This window comes from Alosa alosa, chromosome 18 (assembly GCF_017589495.1).
Source record: "Alosa alosa isolate M-15738 ecotype Scorff River chromosome 18, AALO_Geno_1.1, whole genome shotgun sequence".
Classification (NCBI taxonomy): domain Eukaryota; kingdom Metazoa; phylum Chordata; class Actinopteri; order Clupeiformes; family Clupeidae; genus Alosa; species Alosa alosa.
This window is the reverse complement of record NC_063206.1, coordinates 2,008,491-2,023,610: the sequence shown is the minus strand read 5'-3', so window position 1 is coordinate 2,023,610 and position 15,120 is coordinate 2,008,491. Positions and strand designations below refer to the sequence as shown.

At 46.7% G+C, this 15,120-nt stretch overlaps 1 protein-coding gene across 1 annotated transcript in view; it reads left to right on the top strand.

The window, feature by feature from the left end:
* Nucleotides 1-15,120, top strand: part of LOC125311872 (cullin-9) — a 77,375-nt gene that overhangs the window by 27,544 nt on the left and 34,711 nt on the right. Inside the window, exons 8-15 of the mRNA XM_048270241.1 lie at nt 3,323-3,521; nt 5,794-5,889; nt 7,913-8,112; nt 10,719-11,018; nt 12,616-12,923; nt 13,363-13,453; nt 13,561-13,732; nt 14,954-15,059. Coding sequence (XP_048126198.1) covers nt 3,323-3,521; nt 5,794-5,889; nt 7,913-8,112; nt 10,719-11,018; nt 12,616-12,923; nt 13,363-13,453; nt 13,561-13,732; nt 14,954-15,059 — 1,472 coding nt within the window. The remainder of the gene's footprint in view (nt 1-3,322; nt 3,522-5,793; nt 5,890-7,912; nt 8,113-10,718; nt 11,019-12,615; nt 12,924-13,362; nt 13,454-13,560; nt 13,733-14,953; nt 15,060-15,120) is intronic.

The window sequence follows — 15,120 nt, the reverse complement described above, 5'->3', positions numbered from 1 at the left end:
CATATTTAGATTGTGCATTAGACGAGACAAAAGCATTTAGTTTTCACATATTCGCTAAAGCCAACACATAAAAAAAACACACATTCGATTTATATTCGACTTTAGAACTTCGTTCCAACAGCCCTAATACACACACACACACACACACACACACGACTCATTGACACCGTGAGAGGGAGAACCCTGTGGTGAAACGGCAGAGACGGTAGTAGCTATTTCATCACCAAGAGTGCAGTGTACACACAGTCCGTGACCTTGGTTTGACCCCCAGTCACCGCACTGCTCACCTGTACCTCCACACAGGAGCTCATGAATCCCATCGCTGCTTTGCGTTTCTGTTTGATAAGATAAGATAAGACTGTGTGTGTGTGTGTGGGGGCTATGAAGAGGGAACACTTTAGCATTAGGCTCAAGTGTAGCTGGCGGGATCAGATGCATGCAGCACTAAAGGCCAGTTTAGAGCTCAGGCAACAAGTGTTATACACAAAAGAGTCGAGATGTGATGTTAGTGTGTCCAAGTTGTTTTAGAAACTACTGTAGCAGACATTATATTTGAAGGTTTCGCTGGCACCACATCTGTTGCAATTCACTTGTTTTTGTCGAACGAGATGTGATGTTGGAGTGTGTCAAGTTGTTTTTAGAAACTACTGTAGCAGACATTATATTTGAAGGTTTCGCTGGCACCACATCTGTTGCAATTCACTTGTTTTTGTCGAGTGACACCTGACGTGTCTGTGTGTGTGTGTGTTTCTGAGTAAGATGCGTGCTGAAGTGTAGTGTGTGTGTGTGTGTGGAGTTTAGAATGAAGTCAGTTTTTGCATTTCTAGTCAGTGTGTTTGTATAAAAAATGTTCAGGTGCAGGGAAAGAAGACTAACTGTGTGTGTGTGTGTGTGTGTGTAGCGTTTAACAGCCCTAAGGTGCAGGGGAAGAAGACTAACTGTGTGTGTGTTAGGGGTGGGCGACATGGACAAAAAATAATATCTCGATATTTTTTGTGATTTTGACGATAACGATAATTAGTCCGATATCCTTTAAAAAATTGTTTTTGTTAAAGTCTGAGTTACTTTACAGCTCATTATTTATGAATAGCATCATTACAATAATAACCAATAACCTAACCCGGTGACTTTTTAACCAAATCAACCAATGCATTGTCACTCTGACACATTTCCAATTCTGCCCCCACTTGTGTGTGTGGCAATGACATGGTATAGCCAGCTACATTAGAGAAGATGAATAGGCAGTTTCCCAAGAGAAAGTCTGAAGCTGAAGTTCCTTTCAAACCTTTACATAGGATTCACTGTAAAACTAAGCAGACCAACAGAGGTACATCTCAGCTATTTCCTTGATGTTTTGTTTAAGAGCAATCATGTAGGCTAGCATTCCAAGTTACAGAATAGAAACTAATCGTTAGCTTATGGCTAATGTATATGAGAAATCCCATAGAGATGCTAGCGTTAGCATAATCGGTAAATGAGATATTTAGAAGCGAACTTCAGTCCATTTACAAAGGAGTTACATGAGAATAGTTCTTTGTTTACAACTGACTATTAAAATACTCAAAGGCTAATGTTTTTCTCTCCATATAATACCGTGTAGGAAAAAAAACTGTCTCATCAATGCTACTTGAACAGAAGTAGCCGCATAAAACCCCAAATAGGCTACTCTCGCTGCACAAAATAAACATTAGGCGTGCTTGTGACAACGTTGTGACCCACTAGTGATCACATGAAACCTGCTCTGCTACAGTATGAGTCTTCAATGCGTGATTTCGAGTAATTTAAATACTCGATAATGTCAATTTGCACATCGTTAAAACAACAATCATGATATTATTGCAGACGATATATATCGCCCACCCCGTGTGTGTGTGTGTGTAGCGTTTAACAGCTCTAAGGTGCAGGGGAAGAAGACTAACTGTGTGTGTGTGTGTGTGTGTGTGTGTAGCGTTTAACAGCTCTAAGGTGCAGGGGAAGAAGATTAACTGTGTGTGTGTGTAGCATTTAACAGCTCTAAGGTGCAGGGGAAGAAGACTAACTGTGTGTGTGTAGCGTTTAACAGCTCTAAGGTGCAGGGGAAGAAGACTAACTGTGTGTGTGTGTGTAGCGTTTAACAGCTCTAAGGTGCAGGGGAAGAAGACTAACTGTGTGTGTGTGTGTGTGGCGTTTAACAGCTCTAGGTGCAGGGAAGAAGACCAACTGTGTGTGTGTGTGTGTAGCCGTTTAACAGCTCTAAGGTGCAGGGAAGAAGACTAACTGTGTGTGTGTGTGTGTGTAGCGTTTAACAGCTCTAAGGTGCAGGGGAAGAAGATTAACTGTGTGTGTGTGTGTGTGTGTGTAGCGTTTAACAGCTCTAAGGTCCAGGGGAAGAAGACTAACTGTGTGTGTGTGTGTGTGTGTGTGTGTGTGTGTGTGTGTAGCGTTTAACAGCTCTAAGGTGCAGGGGAAGAAGATTAACTGTGTGTGTGTGTGTGTGTGTGTAAGTGTGTGTGTGTGGCGTTTAACAGCTCTAAGGTGCAGGGAAAGAAGATTAACTGTGTGTGTGTGTGTGTGTGTGGCGTTTAACAGCTCTAAGGTGCAGGGGAAGAAGATTAACTGTGTGTGTGTGTGTGTGTGTAGCGTTTAACAGTTCTAAGGTGCAGGGGAAGAAGATTAACTGTGTGTGTGTGTGTGTGTGTGTGTGTGTAGCGTTTAACAGCTCTAAGGTGCAGGGGAAGAAGACTAACTGTGTGTGTGTGTGTAGCGTTTAACAGCTCTAAGGTGCAGGGGAAGAAGATTAACTGTGTGTGTGTGTGTGTGTGTGTGTGTGTAGCGTTTAACAGCTCTAAGGTGCAGGGGAAGAAAATTAACTGTGTGTGTGTGTGTGTGTGTAGCGTTTAACAGCTCTAAGGTGCAGGGGAAGAAGATTAACTGTGTGTGTGTGTGTGTGTGTGTGTAGCGTTTAACAGCTCTAAGGTGCAGGGGAAGAAGATTAACTGTGTGTGTGTGTGTGTGTGTGTGTAGCGTTTAACAGCTCTAAGGTGCAGGGGAAGAAGATTAACTGTGTGTGTGTGTGTGTGTAGCGTTTAACAGCTCTAAGGTGCAGGGGAAGAAGATTAACTGTGTGTGTGTGTAGCGTTTAACAGCTCTAAGGTGCAGGGGAAGAAGACTAACTGTGTGTGTGTGTGTGTGTGTGTGTGTGTGTGTGTGTAGCGTTTAACAGCTCTAAGGTGCAGGGGAAGAAGATTAACTGTGTGTGTGTGTGTGTGTGTGTAGCGTTTAACAGCTCTAAGGTGCAGGGGAAGAAGACTAACTGTGTGTGTGTGTGTGTGTGTGTGTGTAGCGTTTAACAGCTCTAAGGTGCAGGGGAAGAAGACTGCGCTGGAGAAGCTGGGGGAGGTGGTGGACATGCTGAAGAAAGGAGGCGGGGCCTCGGACACCAGCAGGCAACTGGCCGCCATCAAGTTCATGAGCCGCCTGCTGGAGGAGGATGGGGTCACGCAGGAGAAGAAAACACTTTCCGACTCCGCTCAGGCCCTACGGTATGTGCACACACACATGCACGCGCACACACACACAGAAACACACACACACACACGCACATGCACATGCACATGCACACGCACACACAGACACGCGCACACACACACACATGCACGCGCACACACACGCAGACACACACACACACACACACACACACAGAAACACACATACACACACACACACACACAGCCAGACACCCGGAGGAGGGTTGCAGGAGAAGAAGACTTAACTCTGCTTAGACACGACAGTACGGAGACTCTCTCTCTCTCTCTCTCTCTCTCCCATGTTCACTCTCACTCTCTCTCTTACACACTCTCTCTCTCTCTCTCTGCGTCTGTCTGTCTGTCCGTCCGTCGGCCTGTCTCTATTTATAGTGGATGAAATCCCCTGGCTTCTTCTTCTTATTATACCTTTTTACCTTTTCAAAAATGAATGCGGCTCTAACGTACAGACATGTTGAAATAACTGTTGTGTAGGTCTGGAATTGGACAAGAGAGTTATCGTTTCAGATTTTTCAAAAAATGTATACTTTTTGAGAAATAAGGGATTAAAAGCTAATTTCCCCCCCATAGACTTGAATGGAGGCTGTGATGTCATAATGGCCTAGAGGCAGCTGCGCTTGTTAAGCTCCCAGAGTACAGTAGTTCCCAGGCTAATCAGAACACTGGCACAGGTGTCACCTGTGAATCCAACTGTCTCACCTTCTGATGCATACAATCTGGCTCTCCCTGAACTACACATCCTGTTTAAGTGTTTCCCGTGTGTCAAAATAAGTCACTGCCATATCTCATGCTTTGCGCATTATATATTCAGAGCGGCTTGACGCATATGGTTCAAATTTGGTAAAAGTGTTTGTATGGACTCAAAGATGAAGTGAGTTGATGTTGGAGGTCGAAGGTCAAGTCCATGAATACTCTGAGCGCGATATCTCAAAAATGCCTTGACATACATGCCTGAAATTTGGTATGAGTGTATGGACTCAAAGACGAAGTGAATTGATGTTGGAGGTCAAATGTCAAAGTCAAAAACACCTTGAGTGTTATATCTCAAGAACGCCTTGACACACAAGGTTTTTTGGTATGAGGGTTTGTATGAACCCAAAGATTAAGTGATTCAATTTTTTTTTTCCAGGAATCTCCCACCTACATTAAGACAGCAGTGTGATTCCTCTGTGAACCTCTGGCATTACATTTCAATTGTGTCTTTATTTCTCTAATAGTGTCTTTATATCTCTAATAGTGCCTTTATTTCTCTCTAATAGTGTCTTTGTACCTTTTAAGCTTGTCCAGTGTAGTGCGCTATCTGGGCGGTTCATCCTAAGAGTGGCAGCTTTCACTGGTGTTTGGTTCTGGGTGTTGCACCGGTAGATGAGCGGATCCGTGATGTTGTACTGCGGATCTGTGATGTTATGGTCTAGTGCGGAACCGTAATGTTCTAGTGCGCATCCGTGATGTTCTAGTGCGGAACCGTGATGTTCTAGTGCGGAACCGTGATGTTGTACTGCGGATCCATGATGTTCTGGTCTAGTGCGGCTACTACGCTGTCAGGTCTCGCCCACCTCAGATGGACTTTGCGACGGCAAAGACTCGCATCGGTTTCCGTCATATTGTTAATACAGGTATTCTTTACTGGTGTTCCGTCATATTAAAAATACTGGAGTTCTTTACTGGTGTTCCGTCATATTGTAAATACTGGTGTTCCGTCATATTGTAAATGCTGTTATTGCTGGAGTATACTGGTGGTTTGTCCCATTGTGTTTGCCATAGCCGTTTGCTCTGTTATGTGTGTTGTGAAACACTGCACATTCTGCTTCACCTCCAGCCTTGATCATTGTGCAGTTGAGCATATGGAAGGGAGCATATGGAAGGGTTAATGGATTGTCCACCGGTCCTGACGAATAGGAGGGCATATGGTACCCTGACATGAAGAGGAGGGGTCGTGCTTTGTCCTGTCGATGATCGGTGCACAATATATTATCCTGCTTATTATACCGGTGCACAATACATTATCCTGCTTATTATACGGCCACTTGCCAGAGCAAGAATAGAAACTGTGTTTTTATATAATTTTGTTGCCGTTTCATGGCTTCCGCCGAGAAACAAATAGTTTGGCACACGTTAGCACACGTTAGCAACATATTACTTGCTGACTTACTTTCAATGAAGTTCCATGACAATAAATTATCAACTACTACTCACGGAATGATATGAAAGACGTGAATCAGAAGCACAAAACTCGTTGCTATTGACAGCGGCCATTAATTTTTTGCAGCGATCATAATACGGAATTATGGGACGTCCAAACCTTGGGAACGCCCGTTCAGGTTAACGGAACTTTCTGCAGCGTGCTGAAGAGCCGTATAGTAAGGTGGATTATATTCTCATATCTAGATGCAATTTGGACATCATCATTTGGACATCATCGGACACACACACACACACACACACACACACACACACACGCACACACACAAACGAAGAAACAAGCAGACTTTTGGGAGTACCTGGGTTGGGATGATATGATAGCTCACACACACACACACAGACACAGACACATACCAGAGGAGGCTCCTTCATTGAGGAAAGGGAGGAACACCCTCCCTAAAATTTCAGAGAAAAATAAAAAATATATAAAGTGAATTACTATTCTGATAAATTACTGTTAATATATTACTATTTGAACACTTTAAATGAACAAAATTGTTCCCCTTGGTCAAAATGCCAACAACACCCCCTATCGCAATTGAAAATTACTGTATGGAGGAGCTTCCTCCTCAAGCCCCTCATTGAAGTCCATTATAAATGCCTCGGACCCCAGCGGCTCGTGAATCACGTCGTTTTCAATGGCCAAGGGAAGTAGCTCCTCCGTACAGTAATTTTCAATTGCAATAGGGGGTGCGGTTTTTAGCGGCAACGGTGAACTAATGAGCAGCTAGCTGCTCTGTAAGCAAGAACGTTATCTGCAGTCATACAACTAAGAATCTTGTGTTGAACGGAAAGCTTGTTTTTTTGCTCCTGAAATAAACAGTACAATGAAATCAGAGGACAAAGTCCATCTTTTATACATTCAAATACAGTGCAAAAGTTAGGATCAAAGCAGGAAGACCAGATCCAAAAATGAAGGATGGTAAGGCTAGTGTAGGCTACTGAATGCTACGTAGGCTAGTATGACAAATAGCCTACTTGTGACTAACTGGTAGCAGCTAACGTTAGCACTGGTCTGTCACAAACGTGGACAGTTCAGGGATTTGGTGATAAAAACATTTTCGGATATGCGTTGTTTTAATCATCCAAGTTATGCCTCAACTAAACAATTGTTAAATGATGTTCTTGTTGTTAAAGGATAATTCCGGTGTGATTTTGACCTAAAGTGTGTTGAAACATGATACCGAGTGTGAATGTATGTCTCATAGCTCACCTGGGGTTGTCACCTGCACTCAGAAATCTGGCACTAGTTAGCCAATGCTACCAACACAGTGTTTCGTTGTGGTGCCTCGGGCATCGGCCTAGCCATGCAAATAAATCACTGTTTTACACCATTTACGAGGCTCAAAGTAGCTCCATACTTCATTGGTAGACTTCCGATTTGACATTTAAAACGAGACATAGAGAACTTTGAAAAAAAGCACTAGTAGTTTATTTACAAGGCGATTTATACAGACAGTACCTTAAGGAATTTTACCGTTTGACATCTTGAATTTAGTCTATTAAGTTGAGCATGATAACGAACAAGTATGATAAGGGATCAGATTCCAAAAATAATTCCGTGAAAATGCATGGATTCCAGTTGTTGCTCCAACCTCCAGACTTTTCATAATTTTGCACATCAGGAAAACAGTGTTTCATAACTAGACCTATATATCTTCCCTGACTTCCCAAACCTAAATTTACATTTATTAATTTAGCACTATTATCCAAAGTGACTTGTATATTTAAATTATATTACAAAGTATATTGTCCCTGGAGGAGTTTAGGGTTAAGTGCCTTGCTCAAATGCACAATGGTGGAAGCCAAGAATTGAACCCACAACTTTTCTGGCTACTGCATGCTAGCCTAGCTCCTTAGGTCAGACCCCCCCTAAGAATGTCAGAACAGCATTTATTGCACAACATTGCCAGTTAAAATGCTACATACATTCTGCTGCTATAAATGTGTCTGGGTAGGTGGCTTACATACTCGTTCACATATGCCACCAACACCATCACAAACTTACATTTGCCACTAACACCAATCAAGCGGACATTTCTTCCTTTGTTATTTTTTTAACCACCGGCTGCCACTGATACACACACACATACAAACATACACAAACACACACACACGGCCTGCTGGTGGTGGTGTGTGTGTGTGTGTGTGTGTGAGTAACCTCCCCCTCTCTCTGCCCCCTGCAGGTGTTCTCTGTCGGTGTGTAACGGCCTGCTGGTGGTCATCATGCTGATCTCCAGCCATAAGAGCCTGGCAGAGCAGCTGGTGGCGTGCGGCATCAGCGCCGTGCTGAAGAAGTGCCTCTCGTCCCAGCGCTCCGAGACCACCACACTCGCCATCATCGCACTCAACCACATCTCCATGGTGCACAAGCTGGAGAAGCAGGGTGAGTGGTGTCACACACACACACACACACACACACACACACACACACACACACACACAGGGTGAGCGGGTGTCACGCACGACATGTCAGGTCACCTGCAGTGGTGCATGTTGTCCACTAGTGGGCAGGAGTAACCTTGAGTAGGGTTGGAAAAAATTCCATCACTAGCTTTTTTCACTCGTTGTAATTTTAGTCAGTTTGGCGTGACATCATATCCCTCAAATCTAAGTGAAAACGATCACTTTTAGCCTAGGAAATTACTGTGAAGATACTCAGATATTCATTTGTTTCTCAAGAATTTAGCTTCCCACAAGGAAATATAAAATGCTAACTTTTGAAAAGTGTTTTCATAGCTTCCTTGCAACATGATGGTTGTGTGAAATTGCAGTTGCAGTATTTAGCTCTTGACTTTTGTGACGTTAGTGACAGAAAACAGAGGAGAGACTGGACTACTACTTATCACGTTTTTTAGAACACTAGTTGTTGTGTTGTTACAACATCAGTCAAAGACTGCATGCTCAGAATGTCACAAAAGCCCATTATCTAAGGTCAGTTGGCTAACTGGTAGTTGGGCAGCCGTGGGCCACTGGTTAGCACTCTGGACTTGTAACCGGAGGGTTGCCAGTTCGAGCCCCGACCAGTGGGCCGCGGCTGAAGTGCCCTTGAGCAAGGCACCTAACCCCTCACTGCTCCCCGAGCGCCGCCATTGAAGCATGCAGCTCACTGCGCCGGGATTAGTGTGTGCTTCACCTCACTGTGTGCAGTGTGTTTCACTAATTCACCGATTGGGTTAAATGCAGAGACCAAATTTCCCTCACGGGATCAAAAAAGTATATATACTTATACTTACTAACTTTGGATCAGTAAGCAGCTGGCTAAACTATGCTGTTGCAAGCTATCCCTGCGGATTGAATCCCTGGTTTTAGAACACTCTGTTGCAGCAAGTTGATTGAAGCAAGAAGTGGGCTAGTTGCATCTTTGGTCTGAACTGACACATACACACACACACACACACACACAGCGTTGGTTAAAGCTATGTCGCCATCAGTGTTCTAATCTGTAAAAATGACAGCCTACACACACACACACACACACGCACACTGAACTGAGCGTTGGTTAAAGCTAAGCAGCCATCAGTGTTCTAATCTGTGAAAATGACGGACAGCCTTCACATTTTTCAAAATGTCCATCAATGACGGAAAATATTCGGTTTACGCAACTCCTGGTTGAGATAAATCATTAAGCCACAGCAAGTATCAGTTAGCAAGGGTTTCTAATCATTTGTGTAAAGCAAGAAAAGCTTATTCATATGATACGTCAAATGAAGACCTATACAATATTTACAGCTGTTAGAATTTGAAGCCAGACCACAGGTATTTTTCCAGAAACGTGGTGGTTCTACCACTTTGCACATGTGCCCATGGACAGTTGAAGGTACTGTGTGTGTGTGTGTGTGTGTGTGTGTGTGTGTATTTACGTGTGCGTGCGCGTGCGTGTGTGTGTGTATTTATGTGCACGTGTGTGTGTGTGCGTATTTACGTGTGTGTGTGTGTATTTATGTGCGCGTGCGTGTGTGTGTGTGTGTGTGTGTTTTACGTGTGCGTGCGTGTGTGTATTTACGTGTGCGCGTGCGTGTGTGTGTGTGTGTGTGTGTATTTACGTGTGCGTGCGCGTGCGTGTGTGTGTGTATTTATGTGCACGTGTGTGTGTGTGCGTATTTACGTGTGTGTGTGTGTGTATTTATGTGCGTGTGTGTGTGTGTGTGTATTTACGTGTGCGTGCGTGTGTGTGTGTGTGTATTTACGTGTGCGTGCGTGTGTGTATTTACGTGTGCGCGTCGCGTGCGTGTGTGTGTGTGTGTGTGTGTGTGTGTGTGTGTGTGTATTTATGTGCGCGTGTGTGTGTGGATTTACGTGTGCGTGTGTGTGTGTGTGTATTTATGTGCGTGTGTGTGTGTGTATTTACGTGTGTGTGTGTATTTAAATGTGCGTGTGTGTGTGTGTGTATTTATGTGTGTGTGTGTATTTATGTGTGCGTGTGTGTACGTGTGCGCGTGCGTGTGTGTGTGTGTGTGTGTATTTACGTGTGTGTGTGTGTGTATTTATGTGTGCGTGTGTGTGTATTTATGTGTGCGCGTGTGTGTATTTATGTGCGTGTGTGTGTATTTACGTGTGTATGTGTGTGTATTTATGTGTGTGTGTGTGTGTAGAGTCTGCAGAGGAGCAGGAGTTTAAGGACGTGTGTATTTATGTGTGTGTGTGTATTTACGTGTGTATTTATCTGTGCGCGTGTGTGTAGAGTCTGCAGAGGAGCAGGAGTTTAAGGACATGGAGCTGAAGATGCTGTGTGTGTGTGTGTAGAGTCTGCAGAGGAGCAGGAGTTTAAGGACGTGTGTGTGTATTTATGTGTGTGTGTGTATTTACGTGTGTATTTATCTGTGCGCGTGTGTGTGTATTTACGTGTGTATTTATCTGTGCGCGTGTGTGTAGAGTCTGCAGAGGAGCAGGAGTTTAAGGACATGGAGCTGAAGATGCTGTGTGTGTGTGTAGAGTCTGCAGAGGAGCAGGAGTTTAAGGACGTGTGTGTGTATTTATGTGTGTGTGTAGAGTCGGCAGAGGAGCAGGAGTTTAAGGACATGGAGCTGAAGATGCTGGTGGTCAGTCTGAAGAACATGACGGCCTCTAAGGAGGTGATCCAGACGCTGGAGCAGCTGCTGTGTGAGCCGTCCGCCCAGCTGGACGACGAGAAGAACAAGGTCACGCACAGCCGAGACGCCTTCCAGGACCTGGTGGGCCTCATGGACCAACACCTCCACACCACTCCACACCACTCCACACCACTCCACACCACTCCACACCACTCCACACCACTCCACACACCACTCCACACCACTCCACACCACTCCACACCCTCCACACCCCCCCACACCACACCACACCACACCACACACACACCACACCCAACACCACTACACCACACGCTCCACACCACTCCACCACACCACTCACACCACTCCACACCACTCCACACCACACCACAACACACCACACCGCACCACACCGCACTACACCACACCACACCACACGCACTACACTACACCACACCGCACCACACCACAACACACCACACCACTCCACACCACACCACAACACACCGCACCGCACCACACCACACCGCACCGCACCACACCGCACCACACCGCACCACACCACACCACACCACACCACACCACGCACCACAACACACGCTTCCACCACACGCTGCACCACACCACTCCACACCACACCACACCACTCCACACCACTCCACACCACACACACTCCACACCACACCACACCACACCACACCACTCCACACCACACACACCACTCCACCACTCCACACACACACCACACCACTCCACACCACTCCACACCACTCCACACCACTCCACACCACACCACACCACTCCACACCACTCCACACCACTCCACACCACTCCACACCACTCCACACCACACCACACCACTCCACACCACACCACACCACACCACTCCACACCACTCCACACCACACCACACACCACACCACACCACTCCACACCACTCCACACCACACCACACACCACACCACACCACACACCCACCCCACCACACCACACCACACCACACCACACCACACCACACAACACCCCACCACACCACACACACCACACACACCACACCACACCACACCCCACCACACCCCACACCACCCCACCACACCACCACACACCACACCACACCCCACCACACCACACACACACACACCACCCACACCACTCCACACCACACCACACCACTCCACACCACACACACTCCACACCACTCCACACCACTCCACACCACTCCACACCACTCCACACCACTCCACACCACCCACACCACTCCACACACACCACCACTCCACCACCCACACCACTCCACACCACACCACACCACACCACACCACTCCACACCACACACACCACTCCACACCACACCACACCACACCACCCACACCACTCCACTCCACACACCACACCACACCACTCCACACCACACACACCTCTCCACACCACACCACTCCACACCACTCCACTCCACTCCACTCCACTCCACTCCACTCCACACCACACCACACACACACCACTCTGCTCAGCACTGGCTAATGCCAACATACACAACACAGTCACACGGTGTAGTGGACTCTCCAAGATGGAAGATGGCCTTTGGGAAAAGGCTGTGTGTGTGTGTGTGTGGTGTGTGTGTGTTTGCAACAGCAAACCCAGTGGACATCATTAGCTAATGATTCATATCCTGACTCATGTGATGACGCCAGACCCTCTCTGTTTAACCTCTGGTTCTGTGTGTGTCTGTGTGTGTGTGTGTCTGACTCATGTGATGACCCCAGACCCTCTCTGTTTAACCTCTGGTTCTGTGTGTGTGTGTGTGTGTCTGACTCATGTGATGACCCCAGACCTGTTTAACCTCTGGTTCTGTGTGTGTGTGTGTGTGTGTCTGACTCATGTGATGACCGCAGACCTGTTTAACCTCTGGTTCTGTGTGTGTGTGCGGTCCTCTCAGGTGGTGCAGCAGTTCATCCGCTTCCTGTACCGGCTGGCGTCGCTGAATAAGGACTACGCCGTCGTCATGTGCCGGCTGGGCACCAAGGACGCGCTGGTCAAGGCCCTGGACAAGCACAGCACCAATCTGCTGCTGGTCACCGAGCTGCGCGACCTCATCAGCGACTGCGAGAAGTACGCCAGCCTCTACAAGAAGATGACCACTAGTGTCCTTGCAGGATGCATCCAGGTGAGGGCACAGGAGGGGTGCTAGGTTTGAGGGGGGGTATTTGAGGTGGGGTAACTGATCCAGGTGAGGGGACCGGAGGGCTGTGGGGTATTTGAGGGGGGGGTATTTGGGGTGGGGTAACTAATCCAGGTTAGGGGACAATATAGCGGTGGGATTGAGGGGGGGTATTTGAGGTGGGTTAACTAATCCAGGTGAGGGGACAGGAGGGCAGTGGGCTATTTGAGGGGGGGTATTTGAGGTGGGGTATTTGAGGGGTATTTAATTTGGCTCCTCAGAACGATATTTCTCTCTGTTCTCGCTTTTATCTCGCTCCATCTCTCCCTCCCTCCCTCTCTCCATCTCTCCCTCTCTGTCCTTCCTCCCTCCATCTCTCCCTCCCTCCCTCTCTCCCTCTCTCCATCTCTCCCTCCCTCTCTCCATCTCTCCCTCCCTGTCTCAGATGGTTCTGGGCCAGATAGAGGAACACAGGCGGAGCCACCAGCCCATCAACATTCCCTTCTTTGATGTGTTCCTGCGGAACCTGTGCCAAGGTCAGATGCCATGCTGTGCCCACTGGACCAGTATTATCTCAGTGTGTGTGTGTGTGTGTGTGTGTAGTGTGTATCTGAAGCGTCTGAGTGCCCCTCCTGTCCTGCAGGGTCCAGTGTGGAGCTGAAGGAGGATAAGTGCTGGGAGAAGGTGGAGGTGTCCTCCAACCATCACCGTGCCAACAAGCTCACTGACAAGAACCCCAAAACCTACTGGGAGTCCAACGGCTGCACGGGCTCCCATTTCATCAACATCTACATGCTCAAGGGTGTAGTCATCAGGTACACACACACACACACTCACACACCAACATCATCTACATGCTCAAGGGTGTAGTCATCAGGTACACACACACACACACACCATCAACATATACATGCTCAAGGGTGTAGTCATGTACACACACTCACACACACACACACACACACCATCAACATATACATGCTCAAGGGTGTAGTCATCAGGTAAACACACACACACTCACACACACAAACACACACCATCAACATCTACATGCTCAAAGGGTGTCATCAGGCACACACTCACACACACACACACACACACACACACACACACACACACAACTTTTACTTGCTCAAGTCAAGTCTAGTCAGTTTTATTTGTATAGCGCATTTAACGTGCACAGAGTGCAACCCAAAGCGCTCCACATAGGCTAAGACATTGTCATTGACACATAGACTAACAAAGACAATAGCGGACGAAGCGGCGTAGTCGCCAGTTACCCGTGACACCAAGACATAGAACTACATTTAAGAAATAACAAACGCAAAAGATGCCGGACGGAGCGGCGTAGTCGCCAGTGTAGCTCCAGCTGCTTTCCCGAGAAATCCCCTGGACCACACAGTGAAGTGCAGCACCGGCTCACAGATGGATGGGATGGATGTAAGAGGCCCAGGGCAAAAGCTAGCCATAGCTAGCTCCCAATGGACAGACGTTAGCAACATCAGCCGACTTGAAAGCAGTAAAAAGGACTAAGAGAATAACTAGACATTTAACTAGACAAATCAATACAAAAAATAAATGTGACATTACATAAAATTACGAGCATTACATAAAAACAAACAAAAACATGATGCCAGACGGAGCGGCGTGTCTCGCCAGCGTCCCCGTAACCTAGCAACTATTTATACTATTTATACAACTATTATATAAGGGGGTGTTTGTCATCAGGTACACACACACCATCAACATGTACATGTACATGGGTGGCTTCATAAGGAGCACTAATTAAGAAGATCTAATCTGGCCTTCACCAGCTATAGACCCTTTCAACAATAAAAACAAAAACAATGCTTGAACGTTCTATTTGGGCCCCAATCTACTTCCTCTGCATTAAGATAACATATGGAATGTTAAAACAGAAGCCTTGTGGGGCCACTATGATGCTGATAATGGAACTCTCTTGAAAGGGTCTATAAGATACATTCTCTGCAGATCTACTCTAATCAGTGGTGGTTAACGTGTGTATGTGTCCTTCACAGGCAATTGGCGGTGCTAGTGGCTAGCGAAGACTCCAGCTACATGCCCGCACGCATTGTAGTGCTGGGAGGAGACGACCCTGCCAACGTCAACACGGAACTCAACACCGTAAGACAAGTCCGCTACTTTATACCTGCTCAACACCGTAACACAACACAGCCACTTAGTG